Below are 17,386 nucleotides of genomic sequence, written 5' to 3' on the forward strand. Positions count from 1 at the left end.
CCTCAGTCGTGGTATTGAAGGTGGGCGAGAGCGCTGTACATTCACTCCCCCCACCTACAATCCCTGCCGGTACGAGACTCGAACCCGCAACCTTTGGGTTACGAGGCCGACTCTCTAACCATTAGGCCACGACTTCTTAAAAGCATCTGTCCTCAGGCAGTGTGTGATCTGTAGTGTAACTGAGGACAGATCTCGGTTCATAGAGGTCACTGGGTTTATTCAGGTCTTGATTAAGATGGGAGGTTCACCAAAAAAACAAGAATTTTGGAATCATTCACTCACCATTCACTTTTATGGTCACTTTTGAAGTTTGAAAGCTCCAGTTCCATAATAGCATGGAAAAGAGTGACTGGTACATTTAAAAAAATTTCTTCTTTTATGTCCCATGGAAGAAAGAAAGTCATACGGATTTGGAGCGATATGAGGGTGAGTAAATGATGACTGAAACAATCCTTTAAAGTCCCAGATTTGCTTATGACCCTGAAAAGAGAGGATAGTGTTGTACAAAAGGGCTCGTGTCAGTTTTGATCATCTAGAGCGAAAGGACCGTAAGTTTAATGCCATGATGAGTTCATCCATTGAGAGAGAGACAGAAACAACATGAGCTATCATAACAGTCGTAAAGGTCACTGCCATCTCAGACAAAACAGCGGTTGGCATACAAATCACAGAGAGGCCTTGACCGTCAACTGCGAGAAGCCAAATACAAATACGCTGCAGGAAAAACTCGCACTGAAAAGGATCAAAAGAAAAAAAAGGTAGGTTGACTCTATCCGTCTGTCTACAGACACTGTGTTTACATTGCAAGAAAGTGTCATGGCTCAACTGTTCCAATCTCATTTCCGCTATTTTTCCATTAAAACTTCCTCCGCCCTCTTTACCCCATAATAAAGATGCAAATGAGCCTCCCAAAACAACAATTTGATGCCGACAATCTCATAATACTGATTCTGAAATAGGTCTAATATCAGTGTAAATAGTTTAAGAACATACAGTATTTGATTAATTTAACATCAAATAAAAAACAACAACAGCCTAAATAAAAGCATACAGTGAAGATGCATGTTAAAGAAAAAATGAGTGTGTTTACCAGACTCACAGCAAGGCAGAAGTGGATAACCATCTACAGTATAGAAACCACTCAGCACACCTACACAGCCATAATGGAAAGTTCACTTCAGTTTCTGGGAAACAGATCAAATAAAATGCACAATGTATGGGTAATATAAAGGTATGATTGCTCCGAGATCTGTGCCATTACTGAGAGAGATGTGTCACCAAACTACGAGAGGTATCGGGGAAAGAGATTGTTTTGTGTGTATGGGCTTTAACGTTTTCTGAGAAATCGAATCTGCACAGTTATTTTTGAAAATGTCTGAAGTGCTTTGAGATCTAAGATTGGAAATTTCTTAATAAAATCAAATAAATAAAAATCAAATCAAATCATGAAATGAAATGAAATAAAATGCAATAAAATAAAATGAAGTAAAATGAAATTAAATTAAAAAAGTGAAATAAAATTAAATGAAGTAAAATTAAATAAAACAAAAACTATATTAACTATATAGCATAATATAGAATTAAATTAACCAAAATGAGCATTGATGTATTTTAGTGTGTCCCCCTCTATAGTTTCTAATATCTGTCGCTTTTTCCATATTCCTCTCAGGTCAGATCTACATCTGCAACCGCAAAAGGTGACATCCGGTAGTCATGGAAACAGCACAGTGGCTTCCTAAAATCATGGGCTCAAAGCTCTTGGCCTTCAGAAGGGAGAGAGGAAACAGAGAAAGTAAGAAGACAGACAGACAGATAGATAGAAAGCGATCTACTGCAGATTGACTGCGGCGCCATCTGAACTGACCCACAGGGCAAAGAATCACAGAGATATCAGCAGAAGTGCTCAAGTCTTATCTGAGCACAGCAGAGAGTGCATCAAAAGCTCACGCAGGGTACAAAAGGCTGATTCGGGGTCAGCGGGAGGAAATCTATCCTGCAGCACAGCGTCTGAACTCTTCCCACGTAATTAGATCGCTTGGGTTACTTGTGGTAATTTATGAAGACATATGAGAAGCTCCAGCTTTGAGGCGAAAACAGTGGGGAGATCATGCCCTGATAAAAACAAATCCATCCCGTTCAATTTGATGGACTAGCAGAGAACACGCAGAGACCAGGTGCAAAAAGCAATTGACTAACATCTGTGGCAAATTTCTCAGGTTTAAAAGGATTTTTACACAAAAAATTTAAACTGTCACAATTTATTACATTCCAAACTCCAAAAGAAGTATCATAAAAGGAGCCCAGGCCACTCCAATATTACATACAGTGGGGCAAAAAAGTATTTAGTCAGCCACCAATTGTGCAAGTTCTCCCACTTAAAAAGATGAGAGAGGCCTGTAATTTTCATCATAGGTATACCTCAACTATGAGAGACAAAATGAGAAAAAAAAATCCAGAAAATCACATTGTAGGATTTTTAAAGAATTAATTGGTAAATTCCTCGGTAAAATAAGTATTTGGTCACCTACAAACAAGCAAGATTTCTGGCCCTCACAGACCTGTAACTTCTTCTTTAAGAGCCTCCTCTGTCCTCCACTCGTTACCTGTATTAATGGCATCTGTTTGAACTCATTATCAGTATAAAAGACACCTGTCCACAACCTCAAACAGTCACACTCCAAACTCCACCATGGCCAAGACCAAAGAGCTGTCAAAGATTTTTTCTCTCATTTTGTCTCTCATAGTTGAGGTATACCTATGATGAAAATTACAGGCCTCTCTCATCTTTTTAAGTGGGAGAACTTGCACAATTGGTGGCTGACTAAATACTTTTTTTCCCCACTGTAGCCTCTGATGAAAAGATTGAAAATTACTCGTTTACTATATATCTTAATACTATAAAGCCTACTGTATCATATTTGATACAGATTTCCTGTGATCAGAACATTGCTGAAAACTCTGTTGTAGGTTTACTTTAGTATCCATACATTATTATTTTTTTTATTAAAAATCATTTTAAAATGTATCATATATGATACAACAGGAGAAACGTTTATTTATACATATCTCAATTATCATTGTATTGCATTGCATTACCCGACCAAAATAAAAAGTACAGAGCTTTAATCCTAAAATTACTATAAACATTTAAATATCATCTTACTAAGACATATTATTGGGAGATATGGAGTGACAACTGATATTTGTATGCAGTTTTATGTAAATAGGCTGTTATACTGTTAAAGATTAAGATCTCATTTATTCACATTACTTTTTGGGCATATAAATATCAGCAAATTACATATCTTTTCACAGTTTTGGCCTTTGAAGTTATGTGGCTAATATTAAGGCATTTATATGCTCCTATATCATACTATATGAGCCATAAAAGTCTGATGTATCAAATATGACATGCATGCATGCAAATTGTTGTTTAAAGGTTCAATAAACAATTTAAAAAAAAAGGACTATTATTTTATTTCAGGCTTTACAAGGTTAACTCTCATTTGCACTTGCTCATATTCAAACTTGACACATCAAGAATGAGTCCAACAAGGATGATACAAGAATGATACATCCTATTTAACATACTTAAACCCAAATGAGATTTGAGAGAGATTTTCAGAATACAGAGCTCAAGTCATATATGGACCACTTGCTGTTTTGAAAGCAAAGTAAATGAGGACTGAAGTTTGATTTCAGGTGACTAGACGGCTGGGGTGTAAGAGCAACTTACGGGGGTCTTGTCAAGATGATGGGCTTACACTGCTGTATTTCTGACTCACTAGCGCAAAGAGTTCCTCCAGAACATGCAGTAAACAGCAGGGAGGAGAACATCAGCCAGAGTGAGTGATATAACAGGAGCTGCAGTGCATGCTGGGCCGCCAGGGAAGAGCGAAACTGAAGCCCGACAGGGGTTAAATTAAAAAGAGTGTATATTCTTAAAAAAGTTGTGAATCTCCCCTCCCTCCATTAAACATTTCCATGGAGAACCATCCATGGTTAAAAATACCACATACTGCAATAAAGCTACACCACCTACCTCCTTGAAAACCTCTATCACACTCGTTCTTACCTTTGCAGGACGGGTATGAAGCAGCAAACCAGCCAGCAGGACTTTCCCGGAGAAGGATCTTGTGAGGAATGTGGCTCCCACCTCTGAGGTCACACACTCACACCTTCGTTTACATGTAGTTTTTCATTCTCAAATATCTGATAGGGCCACTGTTGCACCACACAACATTCCAGTGAGGTTTCTGTGCACACACTCACACACGCTCATCTGTGCACATACTCGATCACACTGTCATGTCTTGCCATGTCACAGCTTTAGAGAGAATCTGAAAGATGAGTATTCTGCACATATGTATTTGTGAGCTGACATATGTGAACTTGTGGCTCACTGTGTGTTGAAGTTATCTGTCTATTTAGATTAGTCTGAAATTCATAATCAGGGTGGGGTTGTAAACGCAGGAGGAGGTAACGATGGAGAACAGTTGAAAAAGAGCAGAATAGGCTGAGCCTCTTACACACACACTGAGCTGATGGCTGTCTTTTCCAGTGGATTAAAGGCCACATGTTTAATTGCTTGTTAACAAATGTTTACTGCGCCGTATTGAACTGCACCCATTTCCTGCCAAAAATAGGGCCAGAGATCCTGCCAGACCTACAGCAGCTCGCAGAGAGAGAGAACAATTTATCTGTACCCAATGCTTTTTACATTTAATAATAAATAAATAAATATATGACTGTAATATTCTAATAGTGCAGAGAAAAGTCTTCTCAGTGCTTACTAAGGCAAACATCAATATTACTATTGCATATACTTAGGGTCTGCAGGATACAGTAATTATGCAATACTGAAATAAAATCTATGACTTAACATAACAGATTTTTTTTAAGACATTTTTAAAGATTTTTTTTACTATAATTATTCACAAAAAAATTGACCAAAAGTAAAAAAACACATCTATTTCATACAAATCCTGTTCTTTTGAACTTTCTATTCACCAAAGATCCTAAAAAAAATGTATCAGTTTCCACAAAAATACTAAGCAGCACAACTGTTTTCAACATTTGATAATATGACATTTTTCTTGAGCACCAAATCAGCATATTAGAATGATTTCTGAAGGATCATGTGACACTGAAGAGTGGAGTAATGATGCTGAAAATTCAGCTTTGCCATTACATTAATAAATTACTGTACATTTTCAAATATATTCAATACTTTAAATTGTAATAATATTTCACAATATTACTGTTTTTCCTGTATTTTGGATCAAATAAATGCATCCCTGGTTGGGTGACAGGCGAGAGGGTCAAAGTAAAAGAAAAAAGTAAGAAAAAAGTAAGAAAAAAGAAAAAAAAATTAAGTGCTCAGACTTGTGATTTTCACCTGGCAGATCATGAAAAGGGTGAAAAATGTGACAAATTCCATAGAGTTACATTGAAGGAGGGACGTATAGAGACCAGAATATCACAGGGCATTTGGGCTCTTTTGATTTGGGACAGTAAGTAAAGTCCTAGCTATCGCATAGCATTGTGCTAAAAACCCCCAAAAACACAATCACAACCAACCACAAAATCAATCTCTATGAAGTGTCAAAACATTCCTTTCCTCAACGTACTGAAGTGTACTTACAATTTGAGGTTTGTTTATATCACTAACACTAGTATGAGCAATAGTAATAGCGATGCTATCAAACATCTCAACTCAAGCATTTAGCATACAATTCCAATAGCCAAAAAACTTGTAGTGACATTAACATAAATAATCACAAAAAATGAGCTTGTGTAGCCTACAGACAGCCATAAAGCAGGTGTGTATGAGCGAGAGCGCTACATCAGCAGGGGTAAGTTAGGTTATGCTTGCAGGCAAGGGTTCAGCATCACGTCTGGTACAATCTTGTTTCAATTTCTGTGCTGTTCATCTTTGACTCACTCTCAGATATTAAAAGCCACAGAACAATATCAGACCTGTCAATCACCGAACATCTTAAAGGGCCTGCTGCCCGACATATACATGCACATGGACTCAAATCAGTCTATGCGTCTGTCAGTCTCTCAGTTCTCATGGGTGGCACCGGCACCATATACTATTCAATATACCCTTTCTTATACGGAATTGCCATGTATCTCTCTCTATATGCCCACAGGAATCATAAACAATTATGAAATATTGAATTCGCTGTAGCTTTACCATTTGTCTCAATCTGCAGATCTCCCAGGCAACCAGCATCGACAAGTGCTGTGGGGTCTGCATGGTGTCAGAAGAGGGATGTTAGATTGGTGTTACATTAGAAACCAGAACTGTTCAGATGATACGTGTGTGTGTGTGTTTATACAGTTGTAATTGCACATATATTTGTGTGTGTGTTTATGGGTGGACAATAAAAACATTAATTTTTATCTAACCACTCAACACACAGGACTGTGATCTCTGAATCCCTGTGGGTGGCTGCACTACAGGGAACACACACACACACACACACACAGATCCTCTAATCAAACTCTCTTTAATGGAATGATGGTGTTTAATTATGCCACGGTGCCCCGTTAGCACACTGAGTCATAAAGACGAGTAGAGCGCACAATAATGCTTGCATGAGTGCATGGGCACACACCAAAACACTCCATTAATACGGTGACCAGCATAAGTGGCCATCAGGTCAGTTTATAGTTCTTAGACATTTGAAGAACTCTATGAGGCAGTACAGAAGAAGACGGGAAGACACTCAGGACAGTCCATCTTTCAATTAAGAGAGACAATCAACTCATATAGGCATTCTAGACTAGTGGACCAAGAATTATTTTTAAATAAAATGTATTATGTATATATTGTTATCTGTGTCATGATTTATTGATGATTAGTGCAAAATTACCAACAAAGTGGGATTTAAAAGTCTGAGCTCATATTGAAACTAGGAAATTCAGGCAAAGTTTAAAGTTTTAGAATTTAATAATAATAATAATAATAATGATAATAATGATAATAAAGAAATACATCAAAATTATTTTTAAAAGGGCTGACAACATACAGAATAAATATTTAAGATACTGCATTATTAGTTTTGGGTTGGTAAGATGTTTTAATGTTTTTGAAGAAGTCTCTTTTGCTCACCAAGGCTAAACGTATTTGATCAAGAAGTAAAAACAGTGATATTGTAAAATAGTATTACAATTTAAATGAAATGTTTTATATGGTAATATATTTTAAAATGTCATTTATTCCTGTGATGGTAAAGCTGAATTTTCAGCAGCCATAACTCCAGTTGTCAGTGTCACATGATTCTTCAGAAATCAAGAAATAATGTTGAAAGCAGCTGCGCTGCTTAATATTTTTGTTGAAACCGTGATACATTTTTCTGGATTTTTTTGATGAATATAAAGTTCAAACGAACAGCATTTATTTGACTTGTTTTTTGTAACAATGTACAAGTCTTTACTGACACTTAAAGAATTTAATGCAAAAGCAGTAATTTCTTAAAAAAAACAAAAATACTGACTGTACGGTACTGTAGTGTAATTAAATATGTAACCATCAAATACATCCTGTAAAATATACATAAAATGTGTTAACACTTTAGCATAGGGACCAAATTATGTAAATATGTAACCATCAAATACATTCTGTAAAATATACATAAAATGTGGTAACACTTTAGCATAGGGACCAAAATGGCCAGAATTGGTCTTTAAAAGAAAGTGTGACCTAAACTCTGACCTAAGCTCTGACTTTTCAATTTTACATTTACAATGTAACTCAATTTCCTCTGCTTATAATTGTAATACTAATATCTCAAAAAATTAGAATATCGTGAAAAAGTTCATTTGTTTTTGTAACTTATTTTAAAAAGTGAAACTTTCATATATTCTAGATTCATTACATGTAAAGTAAAACATTTCAAAAGTTTTTTGTTTTAATTTTGATGATTAGAGCTTACAGCTCATGAAAGTAAAAAAAACAGTATGTCAAAATATTAGAATATTTACATTTGAGATTCATTAAATGACCATCCCTACAGTATAAACTCCGGGTATCTCTTGTTCTTTGAAACCACAATAATGGGGAAGACTGCTGACTTGGCAATGGTCCAGAAGATGATCATTGACACCCTCCACAAAGAGGGTAAGTCACAGAAGGTCATTACTGAAAGGGGTGGCTGTTCACAAGAGTGCTGTATCAAAGCATATTAAGGCCCAATCCCAATTCTATTGAAAATATTTCCCTAAGAATTGGGACACCACTACTATGCCGTCACACGTCATCATACGTCATCTAGCTCCTACAATACACACACCTATACTGGTGTGCTGGTGTGCATTAGAGCCTTTAATTACTGTTCTATATTAATGCTCTGCTTACTGACACACACACGCACGCACGCACGCACACAAACACACACATCAGATATCACGCAGCTCACACATCCAGGAGCAAAGAAACTTGTCAACACTGCCCCATGACTTTTATTAATAACAGTTTAAATACTGAATCGCTACGTTATATTTTCCAGCAACAAGAGGATAAAACCACTGTTTTTGAAGTAAACTCGCTCTAAAAAGAGAAACGCACAGACAGTGGACAGCGACAGTGGAAAAGCGGCTTGTGATGATTTGGGGTGCCATGACGTCTGCTGATGTTGGTCCATTGCATTTTATCAAGTCCAAAGTCAATGCAGCCGTCTACCAGGAGATTTTGGAGCACTTTATGCTTCCATCTGCTGACAAGCATTATGGAGATGCTGATTTCCTTTTCCAGCAGGACTTTAGCACCTGCCCACAGTGCCAAAACCACTTCCAAGTGGTTTGCTGACCATGATATTACTGTGCTTGACTGGCCAGCCAGCATGACCTGACCTGACCTGACCCCCATATGGAATCGATGGAATATTTTCAAGAGAAAGATGAGAAACAGTCGATCCAACAATACAGACGAGCTGAAGGCTCAATAGTGCCTCAGCAGTTCCACAGGCTGATCTCTTCCATGCCACACCTCATTGATGCTGGAATTTGTGCTAAAGGAGCCCTGACCAAGTATTGAGTGCATAAATGAGCATAATTTAATCTTTTTGACTTTCATGAGCTGTAAGCGCTAATCATCAAAATTAAAACAAAAATTTTTTTTGAAATGTTTTACTTTACATGTAATGAATCTAGAATATATGAAAGTTTCACTTTTTGAAATAAGTTACAAAAAAAAGAACTTTTTCATGATATTAACATTTTTTGAGATGCACCTGTATATCCATGTATATGTATACGTGCATATATATATATATATATATATATATATATATATTCATTGTTTCTTCATTCAAGTAGATGTGCTTTCTTGTCTGGAAATAGCTGCCCAAGGGTGTTACCAAGATGCCCACAGACTGATGCTGCCATTAAGTGATGTCAGAATGTCCGTATTTCCTGGTTGAATGCACAAGAACGCCACCGTAATTGCCAGTCGGAAACCCAGTATTTTCTTTGAGCCCTTAAGTTCAGAGTTGGGGCAGTTATTTAAAGAATCATCATGGAAGCTACTGTAATTGTTACTGTATCATAATTTACTTAAGCAGTTTGTACTCATTCATTCAGGCTTTCCACAATCTGCAAAAATGTCCAAAAAATTGCAAAATGCATAAATTGTATTATAATCTGAATTTATTCCAATCCATCCCTTGGTAATTACGATTTCCAAAGTCATAAGTAAAGGCTTGCAAAGAAAATCAAATATTAATTATAAACAATACTGCAATTGAAATATTCTAATATTGAATTCTGCCAACAACGATGAAAATCACAGCTTAACTTTTCAGTTGGGTGGGGGTTAAGGATGCAGGTTATCATGCCTGGGACCAAAAAGAGAACAACTTGACTGTATCTCGCAGCTGAAAGGCCTATGCGCATCGCAGTGCTGCAATCTCACTCATTTTTCTCCACGGTTACAAAACACCACATCAATAATGCTTGCACCAAGCGCAGCTGGATAAAAATACACCACCTTTGGTAACCCAAAGCGATGAGAACTTGTCTTCTCCACACTCTCATCATGCCTCTGTCTATCTCTCCATCTCTCTCGCACCTATAGGGAAACGACAGAACTTAATTTCATCACCTATGAAGGCGCGGCATCAAATAAACTACAATGCGCTCCTCACTCAACACTAGTTGCCAAGGCAACAATACAATGGACCTTATAAAGCTAATAAATATTGAGGAGGAGGAAGATGGAAAAAAAAGAAGATGGGGTGAACGAAAGCATGAAAATGTGAGATCTATTCCTGGAGCTGCAGAGAGAGGACTTCAATGCCTTTACTGTGATTTTGACTCTGATCCGCAACTTCAATCGCAACAGCGCTTAGAATTCATGTCTTGGACTCTCAGAGGAGATGCTAACATTCCTGTGTTGGCCCTTTTTTGTCTTCGTATGCCAGCAGAATTAAATAAAAGTACTGAATCGACTGAACGTACTATGAGATCTCAATGTTGATAACCCAAAAATCTGCTTCTGTTCAAGGCAAAGAATCTCAGAACTTAATGCCACCGGATGAAACAAGCTCAAAAACCCCATGAAACGCGTCACCATTACACAATCCTGCGACAGTGGGACACAGGACACCTTTATTAGGGCAGACCGTCAGGGAGCCGCCATCAAAGAGAAGAGCAGAGGACCCCTCCATTTGAAAAGCCCCCTGTTAGACTGGAGAGTGACTGAGATGAAAAGGCCCCTTTCACAGTAGAGACCTGGCAAACAGAGATATAAACTCCCCTGCAGCACCAAAAGGGTTTTGTATGCTGCAGCGACATTTTCTTCGCTATCTATCACCGTTTGCCTTCTTTAAGAGATCGCTTGTCTTGTACAGAGGGAATGGTGTGTGATGTGGCCAAGGAGAGTCGTGTAACTCACAGGCCAAATTAGGTTTTGGTTAAAGGTTTGCCAGGTCCTCCTGTGACACATCCACAGGTGGAGAGGTTTTTGGGAGCGACAGAGATGAAGGTAATGACTCCCATTGGGATCTATACGAGTGGCTGAGTTTAATAAATGGTAGAAAATTTGACACAGTTTTCAATGGGGAGTGAATTTACCAGCAATAGATCTTTCTTACCAGCCATAGAAAGCACTGTGCAAAATAATAAAATAAAATACACACACATATATGGATATATAAAAAAAAATATTTGCATGTATATATATATATATATTTATACTTGTATATAATTTATATAATATATAAATATAACATTTTTCCTTAATATATGTGTGTATTTATAATACACTATATTAATAGTTTTGCAACCCTAGAAAAAATACATATTTCCTATCAGCTATAAAAAGAGAAAGGATTGAATTTAAATTATTTTATTTTATTTAATTAATAAAGAATTTAAATAAATAATTCTTAACAGCCATAAAAAGCACTGTGCAAAAAAAAAAAAAAAATTTAATTAAACAAAAAATGTAATATAATACATTTCCTATCAGCCATAAAATGCACTGTGCAAAGTGTGAATTTCACAATATAAAATTACAAGTAGTGTGTGAATTTTACAATATATATATATATTTTTATAAACAATAAACAATATACTGCATATATACCTGAATAATTATTTAACAAATGTTCCCTAGCATGTTAGAGACAAATAGTGCAAGTAACTGTGTCACTCAATGCAGAGATGAGTCAGTCTCCATCTTTGCGTGAAACTGTACCTGTCGCAAAAACATCAAGACACATCATTTTGTTTCTCATATCAATTTGTTTAAGAAGAGTTATTTCACATCTGGAGGAAAAATAACAGCTTTAGTGCTCCATGATAAACTACTAATGGAAAAAGTTGTTTTTTAAAGTATATTTTTACTGGTCAACTCACAAATAACTGTTTTATTTACTTGCCAACTACAACTCTTACTAAAAAGTGGTGGGTGTTCATTTTGGATGCTCCCTGACTGAACGAGGTAAGTAAAAAAGGGGGGAAAAACACTTTTAACAAAGGTAGATATTGCAACATCCCCCACTGTTACCGACTGTATCTAAACTGAAAACAGCAAACTTGGCAAAAGTGAATAAGCAGTAACTCTTCTAATTAGATTCTCTCTCTCCCTCCTCCCTACTTTTCCCCATTTTCTCTGAACACATGCGTCAGGGGATCAGGGTGCCAGACAAGCATGTGCACAGCATTAGTACAAACCAACGGACTGCGAAGTATACCAGCGTCACCATGACTACCCCACCTCAGCACCAGGAATGGCATCGCCATGGAAACAGCATCAATTGCCCACTCGGCCAGCAGTGCCGTAGGTGGATGCTGAGGAAATGACAGGCAGGAAGTGGCGGCCTTGGCAGCGAAACCGCCCGTGCCAAAACACTGGCGTCTGCTGAGATGGTGCGTCTGCAGCGGGCCTCTCTATGTGCAACAATTCAGACTGAGGACATTCCCTCATGCCGGTTTTATACAGGGCCGAGTAGCAGAGCGGCACTTTAAAACGCCGATCAAGCCATTAAAAGGTGGTTTGATGAGTAATTTAGTCACACTTTTACAGTAGTGCTGCTCAAAGCAGCAGGAATCACTCTGTTGTTGGCACAAGCACTCTGAGCCAATCAAGAGAGACGCCTCCTGCTGAAATAAACATGTCTGTATGAGAAACGTAAAGGGGGGTCGGGTTTTATCCAGCTTGTGATCTCATTGGCTGAAATGCCTATAGAAACAGCATCCCTGTGAACAGAAAGTGAATGCGTCCCAAAGCTACCATTATTTGTTCACTCAGACACTCAACACTTTTACACCTCCATATTCTTACTGCATGTCAGCAGTTTTCTCAAATCGTGTCTTTTTTATTTGTCGTAAGGGATTATATTTGAGAAATCTCATCCTCTAGACAACAAGAGGAAATTAAATGCTAAAGAAAGGACAGTCGTACCAGTGATGCTGTAGTCTTCGGCCGATCCGATGGAGCAGTTGGCGGGGCTGATGGGAGGGCTGGTGCTGAAGCTGGCGTAGCCGAGTGATGAACTGACCTCCGAAGGATCACCGCTGTGGTTCTGCAGGGGTTTCTGGACGTCCTGGGAGGAGGACAGTGAGGTCCGTTGCTTTGGCTATGACAGGAAAGAGTGTAATGTTAGCATCAGTCACTTAAAGAGGACACTTTTATAAGCCTATTTTATATTAGCCAAGTCTGCTGCAACAGATCCTTATGTAATTCTATCTAAATTGTAATGTAGAATTTACACTTCAATAAAATGAGGAAATTGGAGGCCTTTTGTGAGGCACCGTAGTCCACGTGGAAAGCAATGATGTACAACATAACCAATTACTGGCTGCTGGAGTCACTAGAAAAGAGTGGTATCACATTTCTGGACTGTGAAAATAAACGACAATGCATAAATGTGCAGAAAATTAAGAGCAGCAGACTGAGGGTGGTCATGTTTCACTGAGCAATGTTCATGTTTAAGATTCACTAGAATTTTATCAAACTTGTTTTTAAACAAAAATAAAATGGAAACCCATTTCTTACTAAGGTAGGTAAGTGTGCTAAAGTTTCAAATATATAAATTCACACTATGAGATATAAAGCCAAATTGTGAGATTTGATATTGCAGTTATTAGTAATAGTTGCAATTGAGAGATATAGCATCACATTTTGTGGTATAGAAAGTCTCAAATACGAGAAATAGTCAAAAAAAGCGAGATATATGAAGTTAAATTGTGAGATAAATTCACATTCAAAAATGGGTTTTCATAAATGACTTGGAATTCATCGTAACCCCTTTTTTGGTAACAATTTAAATTAGGGAACACATATTCACTATTAACTATAACTTTTGCCTCAAACTCTTAAGTTGCTGCTTATTAATAGTTAGTAAGATAGTTGTTAAATTTAGGTATGAGGTATGATTAAGGCATCTAAAAATAAAAAATAAGGCATTAATATGTGCATTATAATCATGATGGCGCCGACGCTGATGGCTGCCTCCGTGGCGTGCTCCGCAGTTGTTTTTATGTTTTTGTTGGTTTGTCCTGTCTTTAGTTATATCCCTGCAATCAGTTTCACCAGAGACGAATTGCTGGACATTCGGCAGTACACACCACCCGATATTTCACCAGTTTTCGACTATTCTGATGTTTTGCTGGACATTGTAGTCGGCGGAGCTACTGTGCTGATCAAGCGCTTCAGGACACGCAAACGGGGGAAGTGAGCCAGCGCGCTCGTCAAGCTCAGACAGCGCGGATTCAGAATGCCGTTGCCGAGCATCCATCTGGCCAACCTCCGCTCTCTAGCCAACAAAACGGACAAACTCCTTCTGCTCTCCCGGACAAATAAGGATTTTTCAAACTCTGCTGCTCTGTGTTTCACGAAAACCTGGCTGAAAGACGCCATTCCGGACAGCGCGTTGAGTCTCCCGGGCTTTCAGGGGTTCAGAGCGGATCGCGACGCAGAATCAACGGGGAAATCACGCGGCGGCGGGATATGCTTTTACATCAATGAGAGGTGGTGTACAGATGTAACTGTGTTAAAGAAGATGTGCTGTTCAGATCTGGAAGTGCTCTTCATTAGCTGCAAGTTGTTCTATTCGCCGCGGGAGTTTTGTTCGTTCATTCTCGTCAGTGTCTACATTCCTCCGCAAGCACACGTGAGCTCCGCTTTACAGAAACTCGCTGATCTGATCACAAAGACAGAACAACAACAGCCGGACTCTGTTTTAATCATTCTCGGGGACTTTAATAAAGCCAATCTCTCCCGTGAAGTGCCAAAATACAGACAGCACATCAAAGCACACGTGAGCTCCGCTTTACAGAAACTCGCTGATCTGATCACAAAGACAGAACAACAACAGCCGGACTCTGTTTTAATCATTCTCGGGGACTTTAATAAAGCCAATCTCTCCCGTGAAGTGCCAAAATACAGACAGCACATCAAAATGTCCCACTAGAGACAGTAATATATTGGATCACTGTTACACCACAATAAAGAATGCATATCACTCTGTTCCATGGGCAGCTTTAGGACTCTCTGATCACTGTTTAGTTCATCTAATACCGACCTACAGGCAGAAACCCTCATCTCATGAACACTTAACAATAACTGTGGAACACACACTATTTATACACTCATACACTTATTTATCTAACACTCATACTCAGTCTACACCTACAATTACAATATACAGTACCTGTACATACAAAACTGTCTATTGTAATATACCTGCACATACAATTGTCGATTTATATATTTTTATTCCTTATTTACTTGTTCTATTTTTTATTATCTGTGTTTTTTTGTTCTGTCACTGTCATTCTGTTACACTGTGGAAGCTTCTGTCACGAAAACAAATTCTTCGTATGTGTAAACATACCTGGCAATAAAGCTCATTCTGATTCTGATTCTGATTCTAATAAACAGTCAATATGCTAGTAATGTGCATGCTAGTAAGCAGCTAGTTAATTGTGAGAATTGGTCCTTAAAATAAAGTGTTACCCCTTTTTTGCCCATGGTGCCCATACAAAACTCACAGCAACAATGCGAAAATGAGGTGGATTTGTTGCTACACAGTTGCTAAGGTGTTCTGTCTGGTTGATAGCATTTTGCTGTGCACATGCTAGATAACCTGCATAGTAGATTACTGGCTCAAATCAATAGATCCCACCCTCAAGTTTGTATGCTATTCTGAGGCATTCCTTTACTAACAACCTCTGCAAAGACATCCCAACAAAAATCAAATGCACTACGCAACAGAGTTTGTCTGCAGGAGAGAAGAAAGTTTTGAAAAAGCCTGCAAGTAGGAGATGGAATGGATGTGAGATACATATTGCTCAGCGAGAGGGAGAGACAGAGCGAGACAGGGAGAGAAAACAACAAAAAGAGATGACTATGTGCAGAGTCAAGCAGTTGTATAACCACAGGAAGCCTTACATAAGTATCATCTTCACTTCCTGTTGCATCACAGGTGTCCAAAATGCCAAATTAATTCATTTGCATGAGAAAAATGTCTCTGATTTAAGTGACTTAATTTCACACACGCACGCACTTCGCAGAAACCTGGCACCACTTCAAAACACAGATGAAAAAAAAGAATACTGAAATAATAAAAAGAGAAAATCTAAGAGAATTTGAAAAAGATGGTTTTGGAGAAAAAGCAAAGAAGACTGAAGTAAAAAGAGGGTGAAAGCAGGTATAACTGTTGTCTATGCTATATACAAAAAACAACTTTCATGCGTAATAAATCAGTTTAAATCAAAAGCTCTTTACCATACATGCTTCATCCACCCTTAAATCAAGTTTCTTTCTTCTGTCCATGTCTAATAAAGTATAATATGACTGCTGCTTACCTCTTACGGCCTCCGGCCAATTTATAACTCTTCACCTCCCTGACAGATGTTTCCTTTGACAATACAATTCTCAAAGATCTTTTGGCCTCATATGCTCACTCAGACTAGCTCAGTATTGAACAATTTATCTTTATTCTTACCTCTCAGTTTGGTTAAATATTCAGATATGGGAAACATCAACCTTTTGGAGGACATGACCTGTGTGTTAACATACAAAAGTTTCTTAACATACAATTATACTTAGTTTCTTCTTTGCTTAATTGATTCTGCAATTTTGTTTTGCATTGGCTCCCTTTGTATTTTGCTCTCCTATTTGTGCAACTATTTCTAACTATGTTTTGTTTTTTCTTGGTTTGATCCTCATCTGTTTGTATTTGCTCATTTTATGCAAAGTATATAGATAATAAATAATAATATAAATAATAATCATTATTAGTAGTGTTAGTACTAGCATACTGTTGGTTGGTTGGTGTTTTAACGCCCTACCAGCTTCCTTTGCTATTTTCATGTGGAAATATTATAAAAAGAAAATGTATTTAGGAGTAATATCATTTCCTTAGAAAGCTTAAACCAGCACAGTTTAATATATGCACTCTGATACTGATATGACACTGCACTCTGGCATTGGCGGATCTTCATTTAATATTAAGAATTGTGTGTGACTCTGGAACGTCCTATTCAGCATTGTCTATATATCCCATCGCAGCGATTATTGAAATACTGATGCTATTATTATACCAAGCAGATATTTGACTTGTTTTTGATTTCGTGTATACTTTAGAAAACTTACTCACTATTACTGCTTTTCAATGCGATCTGAATGACTTTCGAAAAACTCTGCAGCACTTAATGTCCCTTGTCTGTTGGAAAAGAGGTGAAAAAGACAATTAAGCAAATGGTTTGTATTTGACTAAGCACATCCGCCACAGTTTTGCCCAAATCTGCAAATTCAGGCAGTTTTCATTGTTGTCAAACACACCTTGGTGTCAGGAACTGCTGCTAATGAACCTGTTACTCACACACTTGCAGTCTCACACCATGAACTCCTAATGAGTCTGTCATG

At 37.8% G+C, this 17,386-nt stretch overlaps 1 protein-coding gene across 5 annotated transcripts in view; it reads right to left on the reverse strand.

Annotated features, from left to right (window-relative positions):
* Positions 1-17,386, reverse strand: part of anks1b (ankyrin repeat and sterile alpha motif domain containing 1B) — a 207,248-nt gene that overhangs the window by 56,731 nt on the left and 133,131 nt on the right. For all 5 annotated transcript variants that reach the window (XM_016278922.1, XM_016278944.1, XM_016278938.1 and 2 more), the window contains exon 12: positions 12,917-13,091. In XM_016278922.1, the coding sequence (XP_016134408.1) occupies positions 12,917-13,091 (175 nt within the window). The remainder of the gene's footprint in view (positions 1-12,916; positions 13,092-17,386) is intronic.

Source organism: Sinocyclocheilus grahami, unplaced genomic scaffold (genome assembly GCF_001515645.1).
Source record: "Sinocyclocheilus grahami isolate Dianchi unplaced genomic scaffold, SAMN03320097.WGS_v1.1 scaffold8.1, whole genome shotgun sequence".
NCBI lineage: Eukaryota > Metazoa > Chordata > Actinopteri > Cypriniformes > Cyprinidae > Sinocyclocheilus > Sinocyclocheilus grahami.